Source organism: Anas platyrhynchos, chromosome Z, assembly GCF_047663525.1.
Source record: "Anas platyrhynchos isolate ZD024472 breed Pekin duck chromosome Z, IASCAAS_PekinDuck_T2T, whole genome shotgun sequence".
NCBI lineage: Eukaryota > Metazoa > Chordata > Aves > Anseriformes > Anatidae > Anas > Anas platyrhynchos.
Window position 1 is genome coordinate 34,382,501 of NC_092621.1, and position 16,180 is coordinate 34,398,680.

General features: G+C 38.4%; 1 protein-coding gene across 12 annotated transcripts in view; it reads right to left on the minus strand.

Annotated features, from left to right (window-relative positions):
* Positions 1–16,180, minus strand: part of NFIB (nuclear factor I B) — a 188,242-nt gene that overhangs the window by 69,773 nt on the left and 102,289 nt on the right. For all 12 annotated transcript variants that reach the window (XM_072031740.1, XM_072031741.1, XM_072031745.1 and 9 more), the window contains exons 3-4: positions 13,237–13,290; positions 11–79 (exon numbers count right to left, since the gene is read on the minus strand). In XM_072031740.1, coding sequence (XP_071887841.1) covers positions 11–79; positions 13,237–13,290 — 123 coding nt within the window. The remainder of the gene's footprint in view (positions 1–10; positions 80–13,236; positions 13,291–16,180) is intronic.

The window sequence follows — 16,180 nt, forward strand, 5'->3', positions numbered from 1 at the left end:
GTGAACTTACTTCTGGACACCCTCACAAGTTCTGACACATTGAACACTCCAGATTTTACAAAACTGTCCTCAAGGTACACTGAAAAAGATCACAATTTGTAGAGTGAGAATATTAACAAATATCTATAGATACATTTATACACAAGCTAACAACAGCATCAGCAGTCCTAAAACTGTAATATGCAGACAAAAGTACACTGAAATTGGGATCAAATGAGAGCTGAAAATCAAGCAGAGGTGCTAAAGTTTTGAGGAGCTGTGGTAAAGCAATCTTCTAATGCACACATGAAAACTAACAAACAGTACACTGTGTTCCTAGTTAACCATCCATAAACTGCCTAAAAATTTGTTTCTTTTATTAGCATCTCAATTTTTAAATCAACATTGAACTAAGAACTGTAGTGGCTGGAAAATACAACAGTCCTGTCCTGGCATACATTTCTGTAAACACATTTTGTCTCTGTTGATAGTAACTTTACACTACCACCTTAGTTACAAAATCATAACCTCTGAGTAAGATGAGGATTTTATTGTTGTTTCCAATAAAAGACAGAACTGGACAAAACAGACTGCCAGTTGAGTGGGGTGCTGAATTAAATCTACATACAAATCTACATATAAGAAACCATGCTTTATTGTTTTGGCCTGTTTACTCATTCCAAGATAATTGTGTATGATATACTTTCCTCGCCTTCAAGTTTGAGCACATTTTGGAGCACTGCAGTGAAAGAACCATTAATATCACTAATAATCAATAAGTATCCCAGTAGTGTAACTATTTATTAAAAGGGAGCAGCCCATGTTACTGTAGAATTCTCACACTGATAACTACTGCATAAACTGACTTGACCGAATTTGAGATTACATGACATCATAGCCTTTACAGACAAGAATGTCACCCATTTGCCAACAGAATTATTTGGATCCATACTTTGCACACATTGCTGCTCTAACAGACATGCTGAGGGAAGGTGCACCAAGTGTTGCTTGTTGTGCTTCCTCTTTTCCTTCTTAGTAGCCCACAGAGCCTCCGCACCCAGCACCTCTGATATTATTTACCTGTCTGGGTATAAATAATACACCTGGCAACTCAGGCTGAAAAATCCTGTGTATATTTATTATATGTGTACATTACTGTACATCATGTTACATCCTGAGTACATTTATTATATATGGCAGCCTTTCCTGACATCTCTGTTGTGCTTGTAGTTATACAAGCAAATGTCAGTCTTCCCTGTCTGAAAAGCCATCAGAGGACGAAATGCAGAGAACTATGGGTCTGTGTGATCATTATGAATGATGCCATGCCAATGCCATTATCTCTTCATCTTCTAGTCATCATCACTCATGATATCTATGCATGTCTTTATTTCCACCAGTAGTTCTGTGGGTTTCTCCCTCTCCCTCTTTACTTTCTCTCACATTCCTCTTGCTCTCATTTTCTACAGCATCTCTTCACATCTACTGCTTTTTCCTTTCTTATTTCTAAGAAATTAGAACATTTTCCTTTCATCTTCTACATTCCCTTGCACCTTTTCTTCATGTTTTCTGTTTGTCACACCCGTACCATTAAAAATAAAAAAAATACAATAAGAACAATGTTTCATTTTCCTTTCTTCCTCACTTCTTATTTTTAACCTAAGAATGGATGAACTGGACAAAGCATAGTAATTTCTCTGACAATGGAAAACTTTCCCCTCTGTATTTTCTTAATCGGGCACAGTCTAAAGCACTGAAAAGATTTCCAAGAAAAATTTAGTTTTATGTTTTTAGTTGGCCTGAAAGTGAAATGTGGCTTAAAGCCAGTGTACAAATGTACAGACAGCTCTGAAGGTGGTTAACAAGACAAACTGAACTTCTGTGCTGCCTATTCAAATACCTCTACTTTGAAGTACAACTTCTCTAGATTCAAGTTAGGCTGACTTGAGAGAACCTTCACCCAAGTGTAGGTTAGTTGACCTACATAGTTTAAAGAGTGATATAGCATGTTTCTGTCCTTGTAATAATGAAATGGGAGCAGGAAAAACATTCTGCCACTGAGTGGTACCACTATTTACCACGTCATCACAGCAGGTGTTGTTGATGGATCACTGTCTTTCACCCAGGTTAAACAAATAAATAAATAAGCAAACAAGCAGAAGTTTTGTGCCATTAAACTGCTATAATTTGTTACAGAAATTAATTCTAAATAGGAAAATAATAAATGGAAAGACCTTGTATGGAGCAGGACAACTTTGTAGGACATTTTGACTATGATGTCAGATAATGTCTTTTACCTTATGAAGTTTATCTCCCTACTGAGCAAGACTTAACATTCATATTCACATTATTACACTGCTTGCAAGTGTCCTGTTTTGACTGGGATAGAGTTAATTTTCTTCCTAGTTGCTGGTATGGTGCTTTGTTTTGGATTTAGGATGAGCATAATGCTGGTAACACACCAGTGTTTTAGTTGTTGTGCAGTGCTTACATGGAGTCAAGGACTTTTCTGCTTGCTTCCTGACAGCGAGGAGGCTGTGGGTGCACAAGGAGATGGCATGGGACATAGCTAGGAGACCTGACCCCAGCTGACCAAAGTATCCCATACCATACGGTGTCATGCTCAGTGGTAAAAACTGTGGGGAGTTGACTGGGGAAGCCTCTACCCAGGGTTGGGATGAGCATCATTTGACAGGTGGTGAGCAATTGCATTGTGCAGCACTTGTTTTGTATATTATTTTATTGTTGCTGTTGTTATTATTATTTCCTTCCTTTTCTGTCCTATTAAACCGTCTTTATCTCAACCCACAGGTTTTTAACTTCTTTTTTCTGATTCTCTCCCCGTCCCACTGTGGAGGGGTGAGTGAACAGCTGTGTGGTGCTCAGTTGTCTGTTGGGTTAAACCACAACAGCGAGAAAAAGATATACAGTGATATCTGTGCAGTATATGTCTTACTGTCTTTTGATTAAGCATTCTATAATGCACTTCTTGTATTTCATTGACATGCTAAAGAGCCTTTAATTAACATTCTTGGTATGTTTCTGATCTGTTCAGTACAGAAACTAATGCACTTGATAATTTATTGTTCTATTCCTCATAGAGGATTTACTGTACCTTTTGATGATCATGATAATACCTTGCTGTCTATGTTGTTCAAGCCTTCTATAAGCATGGAGTATTGTCATTTACTAAAACTCATCTTGCTTTAGAGATGACACACTGTGAAATACATTATAGCACGTAACATTATTCTTAAAATTCTAAATTCTCTAAAAAATATATTTCTGCCCAAACCAATGTAGTGTACCTCTGTATAACCAGTAAGGAACTTCCAAAACCTATAATCACAGAATCACAGAATTTCTAGGTTGGAAGAGACCTCAAGATCATCGAGTCCAACCTCTGACCTAACACTAACAGTCCCCATTAAACCATATCCCTAAGCTCTACATCTAAAGTCTTTTAAAGACTTCCAGGGATGGTGACTCCACCACTTCCCTGGGCAGCCTGTTCCAATGCCTAACAACCCTTTGTAAAGAAGTAAAGAAGTTCTTCCTAACATCTAACCTAAAACTCCCCTGGCGCAACTTTAGCCCATTCCCCCTCGTCCTGTCACCAGGCACATGGGAGAACAGGTCAACCCCCATCAAGTAACAGCAAATTTGTTTTCCTATATTTCCTTTATTTTTTGTTCAAGGAAGGTTAAAAAAAAAAAAAAAAAAAGAGTTCCCTCCTAAACTTTTTAAAAGAAAATTCATTTCTGAAAAATATGTTTTCTGACTGTAACACTACCATGACCAGATCATAGCCATTAAGGAAAAAAGATAAACAGGTTAAGATGAGTAACAGTTCTGATCGAGTTTCAATCATATGGTTGGCAAACAAGAGAAACCTTCAGTAATCCCATTCCTTATACATCTTCCTCTCTGTTCCTGTGCCATGCTTTCAATAACTGAATTACAAGAATAGTCTTAAACATGGTGAGATTAAAACAGGAAAAAAAAATATATGTTGTTACAACTTATTCAAATATATTTTCAGTTTTCACTAATGTGTACTGTAAAGGCTTGCTTTCATATTACTTAAAACCTCACCAATGACATCTGTCTTTAGAAATCTTTAACCAGCCTTTTTAATGTCTTTTGATTTAATTGTATTTTATGAATAGAATGCCTGTTTACATTCTGCTGCATATTGTCTAGTGCCAAAACATAAAATTGCTTCCTGGTATTATTAAATATCTAATTTTTTCACTGATACAGACTTGATTTTGAGCACCTTATGAAGCAAGAGTAAGGATACAATCCATGCAGGAAGTAACTTGTATTAATGTCCTTTTAATTTTGGATCTTTGAAAGGAGGAATTGTAAAGCAATAGGTAGACTTAATAGCTGTGAGACATGGTCAATATTGGGAACTACTGTGAGAAAAAAAGCTAGAACCTTCATACTTGAATACAGACTACTAGCAGGGAACTGTAATGATGAAGTTATGTGATGCACAGTTCTGGATGCTGGTACAGGTTTGTCCAATTTCTGAAACTGTTACAATCACAGGTTAAATAATTTTATTGTACCGGTTCTTTTTCAGAGTCTTTGAAAGCAGATTTTTTAAGGATCAGCTCTTGCAGCTCTCTACAGCATCCGACATTGACAAGAAGCTCTAACTTCAGCAGGAATGCTAGTGACATACAGTTACTATTCAGTTACAAGGGGCAGTGAAAAAGTAGTCTCACACTGTATATTGTGATTTAGCTCACAGTCTAGGAAACTTGCAGTTTTTCTCATTGCATGTATTTTGAAACTAGTATCTTTAAAAGACTTCCAGAAGCAGGTTCCCACCAGACCAGAATTTCTTAAAGGCAGTTAAGAATGGATAGCATGAGCCAAGGAGTGACAGAAGATTCCAGTAGTGAAGTCACTAAATAGAAGAAGTAATATCCTGTCCAGAGAATTAAGCTCTTTTATTATCACACATTTGTCTCTGATCATGTTGCGCAGCTACCTTTGCTGTGTTGCCTTTTGTTTGTTTTGTTTTGTTTTAACCTCTAAAAACTGCAGTTATACTGTAACTGGGAAAGTAAAAAAACATGTTGCAAAAGATCGCATGACTCCATTAAACATTTTAGCAGAATATGGGCCTAAGAATCTGCTTGTGCCATTATGAAAAACAAATGAAATTTTCCATACTCTGAAGTTAATGAGAAGGGCTATAATTGCCTTCAATGATGTAGTAATTTCAAGATGCAAACACCTAGCTGAATTGATTCCAGAATCCATGCACTGGAATCCAAGAGATGAGTTGGCCTGAAACCTAGCAAAAACAGAAAGAATGACTACCACAAATTCATACTGCCTTCCACTCTGGCAGGTCTCAGGTCATGTACACACCACAGCCAAGATTTTAAAGATATTGTTGGAGCTGATTGTTATCAGATACGAGACTGCTGCTTTACTGGTTAGAAATCCAAAAGGAGTTTTCTGGTGCCAAAGCAGATTTTTGGAGTTCTAACCTGTAATGTAACCATTTTATCGAACTCTTGTTCTGTGCATGCATTGAAGTAAAAACACTGTGTTCACCATTGAACACAACAGCATCAGAATTGAAAGCAGCATCAATTACAAACTAAGTTCATAAAAAAGGATAGTCCATCCAAGTGAAAATTCAAAACTAATCCTAAACCAGTAGACAGTAGAAACTTCCTACACCAAAATTAAAACCAGCATGCAAGACCAAAAACTCTTACTTCTGGAAAAAGGGGCTGTGCAATTTGTGCAGGCTTCTGATTGTTCAGATAGCCCAGCTGCACACTTCACTTACAGAAAGCCCTAACTGGTGCGGGGCTGAGAGGCTGAGGAGAAAGGGCATCATCTCTCAATCTCTGTCATTACTAATTCATAGAGCATTTGGGAAAGGGAGAACTCCACACAAAATCAAGCCGTGACCAAACCCAACCCGGTTTTATTTGAAGATTGCTATCTGAGATGGCATGGCTGCAGGCATACAGGAAACAGCTTTCAGAATATCCACTCCCATGCTGAAAAATAAAGGCACAGAATATATGTTTGTTTGAATGTAGTTCTGCCTGGTTCCCCAAACTACTACTACAGCATCATTTCTTCCACAAGAAAAGATGCTTACAATGATGAGGCCAGGGAACCTCTCTTCTATTCTATTAATTAGGGGGATAATTCCCCATCCACAAGAAGGTAACTTGCAATACAATAAAATAATGAAACTGTCTGTGTTCTGAATCATTCAAAACTCAAGGACATTTGCTTATTGCATTTCCAAAAGAGTGCAAAGGTTGAGAGCACACATAACTCTTCAGAGGCTATTTCTGAAAATGTACATTCTAAAACTTAAAACTGAAACACTTCTTTCTAAAATAGTCATATATAGGCAAATTTATTACACATTCCTTAGGGCTTAATCCAAAAAGAATGTTCTCCCTGTGGCTGCTGGCCCATATGAAAGCTCAGAGAAGCCTTTGGGGCTCTACAGCTGCAAGAGAGATTTGCATACAAGAGATAGGTGAGGATGGTTGCAAGCTTTTTGGCAACACCTTTTTTAATTAGAATGATTTCACTCATGTTTTCTTTGGAAAAGGTTCCCAGAATAAAAATTCTGGTGAAAATGCAAGGGGAAAACCCATTCCAGAGTAGTAGGGCTGGCTCTAAGGATTCACTGAACCCTGCCTCATTCAGACTAGGAATGTTATTGTTAGATGAATGCCCTGACAATGTATCATGGTTTACTGCGGAGGAAGGAAGGCAACTAGTGGAGAGGAATGAAAGGTGGAGAGACAGTTTCTCAATCTCTGTCTAAAGGTGTCTCACCTCACATATAAATAATGTAATATTCACTAGCTGATAGGCTTGAACTCAAGTCATCTTCATTCAGCCCTCACTGAGTTTATGGAGTCTGCAAAATTTATATGAAAATATTCTTTGGACCAGCTAAAGTAGAGTAAATTATAGCAGCAAATAAAAAATAATAAATTGCAATAATAATTAAATTAAATTAATTTATTTATTTTTTAAAAGGTCCTATTTGCTAGAAAGCAGAGCGGTAATAACCTCTGAGGTCAACTGCTGGAATAACAGCAAAAATCTTAATGCACCTATCTTCCCTGGACAATGAAGTTCATAACCATCTATTCAGGGATGGTTAGGTTTTCTTTGCACTTTCTGAAAGATATCTGTTTTATTCCCCGATCCTGGATATGAAGAGCTCTGAAAGCCTGAAGGGACCTGAACAAGAACAGACTATCTTCCACCTCTATCCAGAAACCAAAACATGAAGAACTAATAGGAACTACTATCCACTTCCTTGGGTTTTGAGATCTCTTGAGTCTCAAACTGTGTCCATATGTTGATCCTATGTTATTGTTACATCTATATAACATTTTATACTATCAGTATCTCTATTTATTCCTTTTAGCAATTTAAAGGGACTGCCTTCATAGATTTGAGCACCATGGCAACAACTGAACACAGTGTTAATGTTGATGTGTAAGTTATGTCTGCCAAACAGCAATCTCATGCCAATGGCAGGTAGCAAGTAACCTTGCTGATGTCAGACTGTTGTGGCCAGCAGGTAGTAGGAAAGGAGAGAAACACAAACTGGAACAAAACCCATAAAATCCTCTACTAGAAGAACTGACCACTAAGGATTGCATCTTTAAAGACCATAACGTTATGGCTGGTGTGAATATCATTAGATTATGAATAGTTCTGGATGTTTTTCTCTCTTTACTCAGCCTCATAATTTTCCTATGACTACCAAATGAACTCACTGAAAGATCATTTCCTCTGGTTTCAGTATCCATCATCCCACAGATCTGTAGATATTTGAGTCACACAAATATAAAGGAAGGCTCATTTTTCAGATTTTCTAAAGCTACACACTTTTGACAAACATAGGATCAAAATTCCTAGGGAGTTTAGAGGGAGCACATAGTACAGCATTACATCAAAAATGGCATTCTGGGTCTTCATCCTTCATCAGCCTGCTTTCAGCAGTAGGTCTCTGTAGGTGCCTAGCAAAATAGTAAGACATAATAAAGATGTTTTGTTGTTGTTGCTGCTGGTTTTTGACTAATAGTGTCTTACGCTCCAGCTATTTTCAGTTTAAATCACGAATTAATCCAGGTATGTCTCTGTTTAGTCACCCTCAATGGATCCACAGACATTTCCATTTTCTCACTGAACCCATGTAAACATTTAATAGCTAACATAATCTAAACCTGTAGATTCTGTAATGCCTTTGACACAGACAACGACATTCTGATCTCTGAATTTGAGAGAGATGGATTTGAAGGGGTTGAATATTCATTTTATTCAATGAATAAGGAATCATCTTGAAAGACACATGCAAAGAGTTGTAGTCAATGGCTTTATTTCCAGGTGGAGGCTAGTGATGAGTGGTGTCTCTCAGGGGTCTGTCTTGGGACCAGTACAGTTTAATATCTTTAACAATGACACAGACAGTGGAATTAAGTGCACCCTCAGAAAGTTTGCAGAGGACACCAAGCTGTGTGGTGCAGTTGATACAAGAGAAGGAAGGGATGCCAGCCAAAAGGGTCTGGACAAGCTGGAGAAATGGACCAATGTGAACTGCATGAGGTTCAGCAAGTCAAAGCGGAAGGTGTTGCACCTGGGTCAGGGCAATTCCAAACATAAGTCCAGACTGGGAGAAGAAGTTATTGAGAGAAGCCCTGCAGAGAAGGAATAGGGGATTCTGATGGATGAAAAGCTCAACATAACATAAGCCAGCAGTGTGTACTTGCAGCCCAGAAAGCCAACCTCATCCTGGGCTGCATCAACAGAGTTGTAAACAGCAGGTCAAAGGAGGTGACTGTCCCCCTCTACTCTGCCCTTGTGAGGCCTAATTTGCAGTGCTGCATCCAAGTCTGGAGCTCCCAGCACAAGAAGGATGTGCATCTGTTAGAGGAGTACTGGAGAAGGGCCATGAGGATGCTCAGAGGGCTGAACACCTCTCCAAGAAAGGCTGAGATGTTCAGGATGTTCACCCTGAAGAGGAAAAGGGAGACCTCATTGCAGCCTTTCAGTACTTGAAGGGGGCTTATATAAAAAGATGGAGAGCAACTTTTTTCTTAGGCAGATAATGTTATGGCAAAGGGGAATGGTTTTAAACTAAAAGAGGGAAGACTTAGATCAGATGTTAGGAAAAAATTCTTTACTCAGAGGGTGGTGAGGCACTGGAACAGGTTGCTCAGAGAACCTGTGGATGACCCATAACTGGAAGAATAAGTTGTTTCCCTGGTCTAGTGGGTGGCATCCCTGCGCATGGCAGAGGGGTTGGAAAGTTGATCCTTAAGATCCCTACTAACCTAAGCCCTTCTATAGTTCTATGGTTGCATGATTCTAGGACCTTATGACTGATCTAGACAACAGCAGTGTCCATACTTCTCCTCTCCTCTCCTCTCCTCTCCTCTCCTCTCCTCTCCTCTCCTCTCCTCTCCTCTCCTCTCCTCTCCTCTCCTCTCCTCTCCTCTCCTCTCCTCTCCTCTCCTCTCCTCTCCTCTCCTCTCCTCTCCTCTCCTCTCCTCTCCTCTCCTCTCCTCTCCTCTCCTCTCCTCTCCTCTCCTCTCCTCTCCTCTCCTCTCCTCTCCTCTCCTCTCCTCTCCTCTCCTCTCCTCTCCTCTCCTCTCCTCTCCTCTCCTCTCCTCTCCTCTCCTCTCCTCTCCTCTCCTCTCCTCTCCTCTCCTCTCCTCTCCTCTCCTCTCCTCTCCTCTCCTCCCCTCTCCCCTCTCCTCCTCTCCCCTCCCTCCTCCCCCTCTCCTCTCCTCTTCTCGAGTCTCCTCTCCTGAGTCTCCTCTCCTCTCCTGTCCTTGAGTCTCCTTGAGTCTCCTTGAGTCTCCTCTTCTTTCCTTGAGTATCCTCTCCTTGAGTCTCCTTGAGTCTCCTCTGTCTCCTCTCCTTGAGTCTCCTCTCCTCCTCCTCATTTTTCTGCGTCATACATACAATCCCTTTGCAGAAATGACCTTTACAATTCAGCTCACAGAAAATCAAGTTTCATTCTTTAGAAATATACCCAATGAAAGTTAGTGAAAAAATAAAACTTAGAGGAGGATACCCCTGGACCTTGCTACAAATGCTAAATACCACTTTTACCACAAGCTACACTAACTTAATATTGTATTATGCTATCAAAATATTCAGTGTATTTTTAGGAATCTATTGTAAAGAATTCCACCAAGGGCTCTTAATGTTCTTTTGTTTGGCAAGTGACATTACCTCCTTCCATGGTTAAGACAGCAAATTACCAGACACCTTAAAGAATGTAATAGTCTAGCCAAACCTAGGAAATAAAAAACAAAACTCTTTTAACACCAGCAGCCTAGCTGACTACCACTCAGTTTCCAACCTCCTCTTCCTTGCCAATGTCTTTGTGAAGATAGTGGCATCCAAGCACTAACAGCACCTAAGCCTTGCCAACAACCTGGCTCCTTGATATACAGGCATCAGACCAAAGGTTGATTAAAAAACCCAAAACTTTCTGGCATTGCCAGTCCATGTGCTCTTGGCTTGGGACAGAAAACAAACCTCAGAGTGGATATCCTCTGGGACTTTGGCAGAAGTGACTGCCTGGTTTCAGTAATAATACTGATGTGATGTTTAGTAAGAGCAGGACAGCAGTCCTTCTCCACAGACAATCTTAAGGGAGTATGACTCCCTCTCATTCCCCTGCACAACCCTAGAAGCTCTATATTTTACAGTCCCACAAAACCTCAGTGCTTTCTCCCTGCCAGTTTAACCCCAAAGCAGTATCACACAGTGAAGCTGAATGATGCTAGAAGTTCATGTATCCTCAAATAGGCAGATGACATCCAATTATGCCTCTGTCTCTACTCAAATGAAGGGTTTCAAGGAAAGCAAGGCACAGTCTCCATTTTCTGTCCCCACTTGGCAGTAGATAAAAGGAATAACGATGCCAACTGTAACTCCAAAGCATGAGAAAGTGTTATGCTCAAATTTCAAGCAGAAAATTTCATGATGAAACCAGCAACAAATTTCTCTCCCTCTATCTCCTGCTGCCTCCTGGGACAATGGAGTTTGTCAGACATTGAGGCATCTGATCTTGTCCCACAACACTGCCAAAAGAAAGCCCATTAGTCTCCTCTGCTGCCTGCCACATGGCTGTGTGGCTGTTGCAAGATTACTCCTTGAAAGAGTAACATGGGGTTGAGCCTGAGGGTTACTGAGGCTCAACTCACTAGAGCATGTGATCCTCACTAGTGAAATGTGTACCTCTACCTTCCAACTACAAATGTTAAATGATACTTTAAACCAGAATTTTAAAACATGGAGAAGGTGATTTTCCAGACCTGACCTTCAGCTTCTCAAACCCTGAGGCTACAAAGTATCCTTTACAATGATGAGGTGTAAAGCATTTGGTTTTTCTTGCACATACAAGCAGAAATATTTTAAAACAAAAAGAAATTCCCTCAAGCCAAATGCTTCAAGTTTTCCAAAACTGTGATTACCCATGAGGATTATTTTTTTAGGCTTCTTTTAGGTGTAAATGTGCTGATGAGTGGGTGACTTACTTTTTTTTTTTTTTAAACCTACCTAATTTATGTCATGCATTTAATAGAGAAATAAAAGCCTATTCATGTATTATACACAGGTTACAGAGAAACAGCATCAAAGCCTCCATGCAAAAGTAATTTCAATTGCAAACCTGCATCATGGAAAAAGAAGGGGAAGAAGGAAGGGGAAGAAGGAAGGGGGAAGAGAAGGAGAAGAGGAAGGGGAAGGGAAAGTGGGAAGGAGAAGAGGAAGGGGAAGGGGAAGGGGAAGGGGGAAGGAGAAGAGGAAGGGAATCACAGTAAGAAAAAAACACTTGTTTGTGGGTTTTTGGTGTTTTGTGTTTTGTGTGTTGTTTTTTTGTGTGTGTGTGTGTGTGTGTGTTTTGTTGTTGTTTTTGTTTGTTTGTTTGTTTTTTATAGATATATTTACTTTTGCTGCCTTCATATTTCTAAAATATATCATCAATCTCCCAGTATATATTACTGCTATTTATATTAAAGGAATATAGAGTTTTTTTATTATGGGCTATGATGGTTCTTCCACTTCTGGGTACTCACTTCAACATGTCACATTCCATCACACACAGAAAATACTTTTATATACCTATAGTACAAAATTGTCCATCCACAATATTGGCTGTTTTCACTAATGTTTGGACAAATCCAGACAATACTTGTGTATATGTAATAACCCAGCATCATACTTTTACCTTTTGGTTAGACTGTGGTTAGTTTTGCATTTAGAAAAAGAGCAAACTGAGCTATTTGCAGCTTATTTCAGAGATATTTCTTATGAGAAATGAAATCATAGAAAAAGATCATAGATGATCTTTTAGGTTGGAGAAGACCTCTAAGATCATCTAGTCCAAGATACAGCACGATTTGATGGCAGGAGTCATTCTTACTTTTTAAATGATAGTATGAGGAAGCGTGTTGCACTCATTTGTCTCACCCTGATAAAATTCATAAAACAACAGAAGTTTACAACATTTACTAGCACAGCATAATTGATTAGAAGGATAACTCCACAAAAATACAAAGAGCCTTTGGCCTAAACAGTGTGGAATGGCAAAGTCTGGTTTTGATTTTCTCTTGAATTCTTATTTTTACAAAACCCTTGAAAGGACTATTTGCATGAAATCACTGAGATATCTCTGTTTCTCAAAAAAAAAAAAAATGTCTCTAGCAAGATATTTTTGAACAATGCGTTCAAAAACTGCTCAGAGCTGATATGCTTTTATAAAAAATGAACATATTAAATGAACATATTTACATTTTACAATGTACAAATAATATTAAACTAAAGGACAAAAGAAGCTGGTAGCATAGGTCACAATCTTTAGAGGTATAGCAATTGTGTTTCTCTGAAACAAAATATTAATTGTAGTATTTGAAGACTTTTATAAAAGTAAAGTTATTTGGTGATCTTGTCTCCTTACTCCTTTTCCTATCACCATTTGCAAACTTCAAAAAGCCATACACTAAACAAAAAATTCCTTAGATTAAATGAATCTTAATGAAAATACAATTGAGACATTGCCAGTTTAAAAGACCTAAAGTAATCACAGCTTGTCCTCATTATATGTACCTATGAGTGCAAAATAGGTTGCTGATCAATTATGCTCTCTTTAACTATTAACAGTAGTATCTTTGTTCTCAAACAATGTTAGATTGCACATGTTCTGGAACTTATATTTACCTGGTGGATTCTTGGCAGGATCATTGTGGCTTGGACTTCCTGGTTGTCCAGAATCTATAAAGAAATCAAAGAAATGTTTTACTAATTTGTTTTGAAAGTATCTCACATCCTTTTAATACTCTCCTTCAGTATTAAACTAATACTTAACTTTGTTATCTAAAGGTCATTTCCCTGACTTTCTACATGAAGGCATTAGAGAACAAACATACTATATGTAACCCATTTTATGCAGAACCAGAAACATTGTGAAAGATGCAATAACTCATAGATCACTGAACAAGGACAAGAGAGTCATTCAGGTAAATATTCAGGGTGTAAACACATCTACAAGGGCACCTTTTCATTCCCTTTCACTCCATCCCCCAATTATAATATTGCATAATCAGGAAAGCAGAGGTAGCTTCTTCTCAGGCAATGACCAGAAATATATACTGGATCAGGCAACTAATGGAGTTTGCAGTGATGAATCCTGCTTCTTTACTTTTCCCTAAAAACACAGAGGTGTACGGTGCTTCCACAGACTCAGAACTGCACTGAAGTTATGACTGTCTGTTTTAATACAGTATAGCCTTTGTATTCTTAGTTTGTAAGAACTGCTATTGTGAAATAAAGATTATATAACATAAAAACTAAAAAAAAAAATCAAGCCCTGTGGTCTTTAAATAGTGTTTTCTCAATACATGTACCTAATGAATCAAGAGAAGAATGAGATTTGAAGTCAATGCACTGGAAAATAAATGTCATCCTTATTCATAAAAGCATTTGCTTTTGAAACTATCTTCTTGCTCTATCCCCACACCAATAATAAAACAAAATCCTGCATCACTGCAATAAATTATTATTAACAAAGTAAGACATGACAGACACTCTTGTACCCAAAGAGAGTAAGAAGTTGTAGGAAGCACAACCATTTGTTCTGTATATGGTTACCTAAAATGTAGCAGCCTCAATAAATGAAAGAAAGTGAGGAAGAGAGGAAGGAAGAAAGGAAGAGAGGAGGAGAGGATGGAAGAGAGGAAGGGAGGAAAGGAGGGAGAAAGAGAGGAAGGGAGGGAGAAAGAGAGGAAGGGAGGGAGGGAGGGAGGGAGGGAGGGAGGGAGGGAGGGAGGGAGGGAGGAAGGAAGGAAGGAAGGAAGGAAGGAAGGAAGGAAGGAAGGAAGGAAGGAAGGAAGGAAGGAAGGAAGGAAGGAAGGAAGGAAGGCAAAGAAAATGTCCATTACTTGGAAGTGCAGCAGCACTTATAGCATAGGGCCGTCAAAGGACTGTTACTTAGTACTACAGAAATTGCCACTGCCAACTGAATCCCAGAGCGAAGTCAGAGTTCTTGAATGTATTACTGCTTACAACGTCAAATTAAAGAGAAACAGACAAACAAACAAAACACACACAAAGAGAAAGCAAGGAATTTACACATCAACAAATACTAATCCTTCAATTCCAATCACATCTTAAAGCCAACATAGCCTTCAACCTAGAATGAAAGATTCTGTCCGATGTCCACTGCTGACTAAAATCTGTTACCTTCGGTTATGTGACTTAGGAAACACTGCTTGACACACCTGCCTTTCAAGCAGTTTAGGTGAAGGCAAGCTTGATTATATAGATGGTATTAGCAGAAAGACAAATGCATTTCATAGTTCAAGTTCAGAATATGGGAAGTTCTGAAAGAAACTGCACCTCTGCAGCCTGTAACTTTTTCACCCAAACTATCTTCAGCTAAAACTTCATCAGACAAGACAAGCATTGGGTATCTACCAGAGATAGATACCTAAAGATAGATACTGGAAGATGAAGGCATGTGTGAAACCTAGTTCCAAAGCTACTAAAAATGCAAATAAATTTTGCAGTGTTGGATGAAATCATTCCTGCATGCAATAAAATCCACACTGGAAAGCAAATTTCACAAATTTCCTTCATCTTCTTCAACCCAGCGTAGGAAGAAAAAAGGACACATTCCTGATCAGATTGTGTACAGCCAAGATTTTGGGAACTTGTACACTTGCACCCATTGTACAACACCAGGACTCCTGAAATTCTTATCACCATAGCTGGTCAGGGTCACTTTCCAAAATTTTCCTAAGAAATCTGCTGGACATTGTATCCATCACTGAAAGGGGTTTAAGGAAAATCTTGTCACTGAAATGGCCACCTAACTTGATTTTCTGTGTATTGCTATATGTACTGTGAAAAGTCTGAAACTATTTTCAAAAGTGATACGATGTCACAAAAAGTATCAAAGTTACTCTTGTTTTTTCAATTTTTTTTTTCAATTTTTCTATGCCTAATCCTTATCCTGCTGGAGTGGACAGATAATGTAAATTCATGTTCAGTTCTCAATTTTAAATTGAATTTATTAGATCTAATTCCTTGCAATTGTTCCTAAACAAATTGGTTTATTTGGTGTTAGGATGGTATTTGCATTTTTATACTAGGCAGAAGTCAATGCTTCTGTAAAATCCCAAATAGATTGTAATGAAGAGTATTTCAATACAGATTAATTTAAGAGAGTACGGTTTGAATTAATACAGCATAAATAACTGTCCTGAATATACCAACAGAATGCATATAGTTCTTCATAGGTAACAAAAACCACTTTCCATCAATTAACAGCAAATGCAATATATCTTTTGTGGCTATATTCTTGAGGTTTTCTTGTGGTTTGCTGTGCTAGGAATATCTTCTAAAATGCCAGAAATTTTCTGGGGGGGGGGGGAAAAAAAAAGCCCTCACTATGTAGTGCACACTTTTCATAACAAGATGCAGCACATCTCTTCAAAAAGTATATTAGGTTAATGTGAAAACTTGATCAACTATAAGAAATGTTTAAAATGTGATGCTTTTCTGAATGTGGACCTTTATAAATGACTTTTCTTGTGTTGCAATGGAAATAAAAGCTTTACCTTCAAGAGGGTGAACTTTAATATGCTTCAAAGAGGCATGTTCT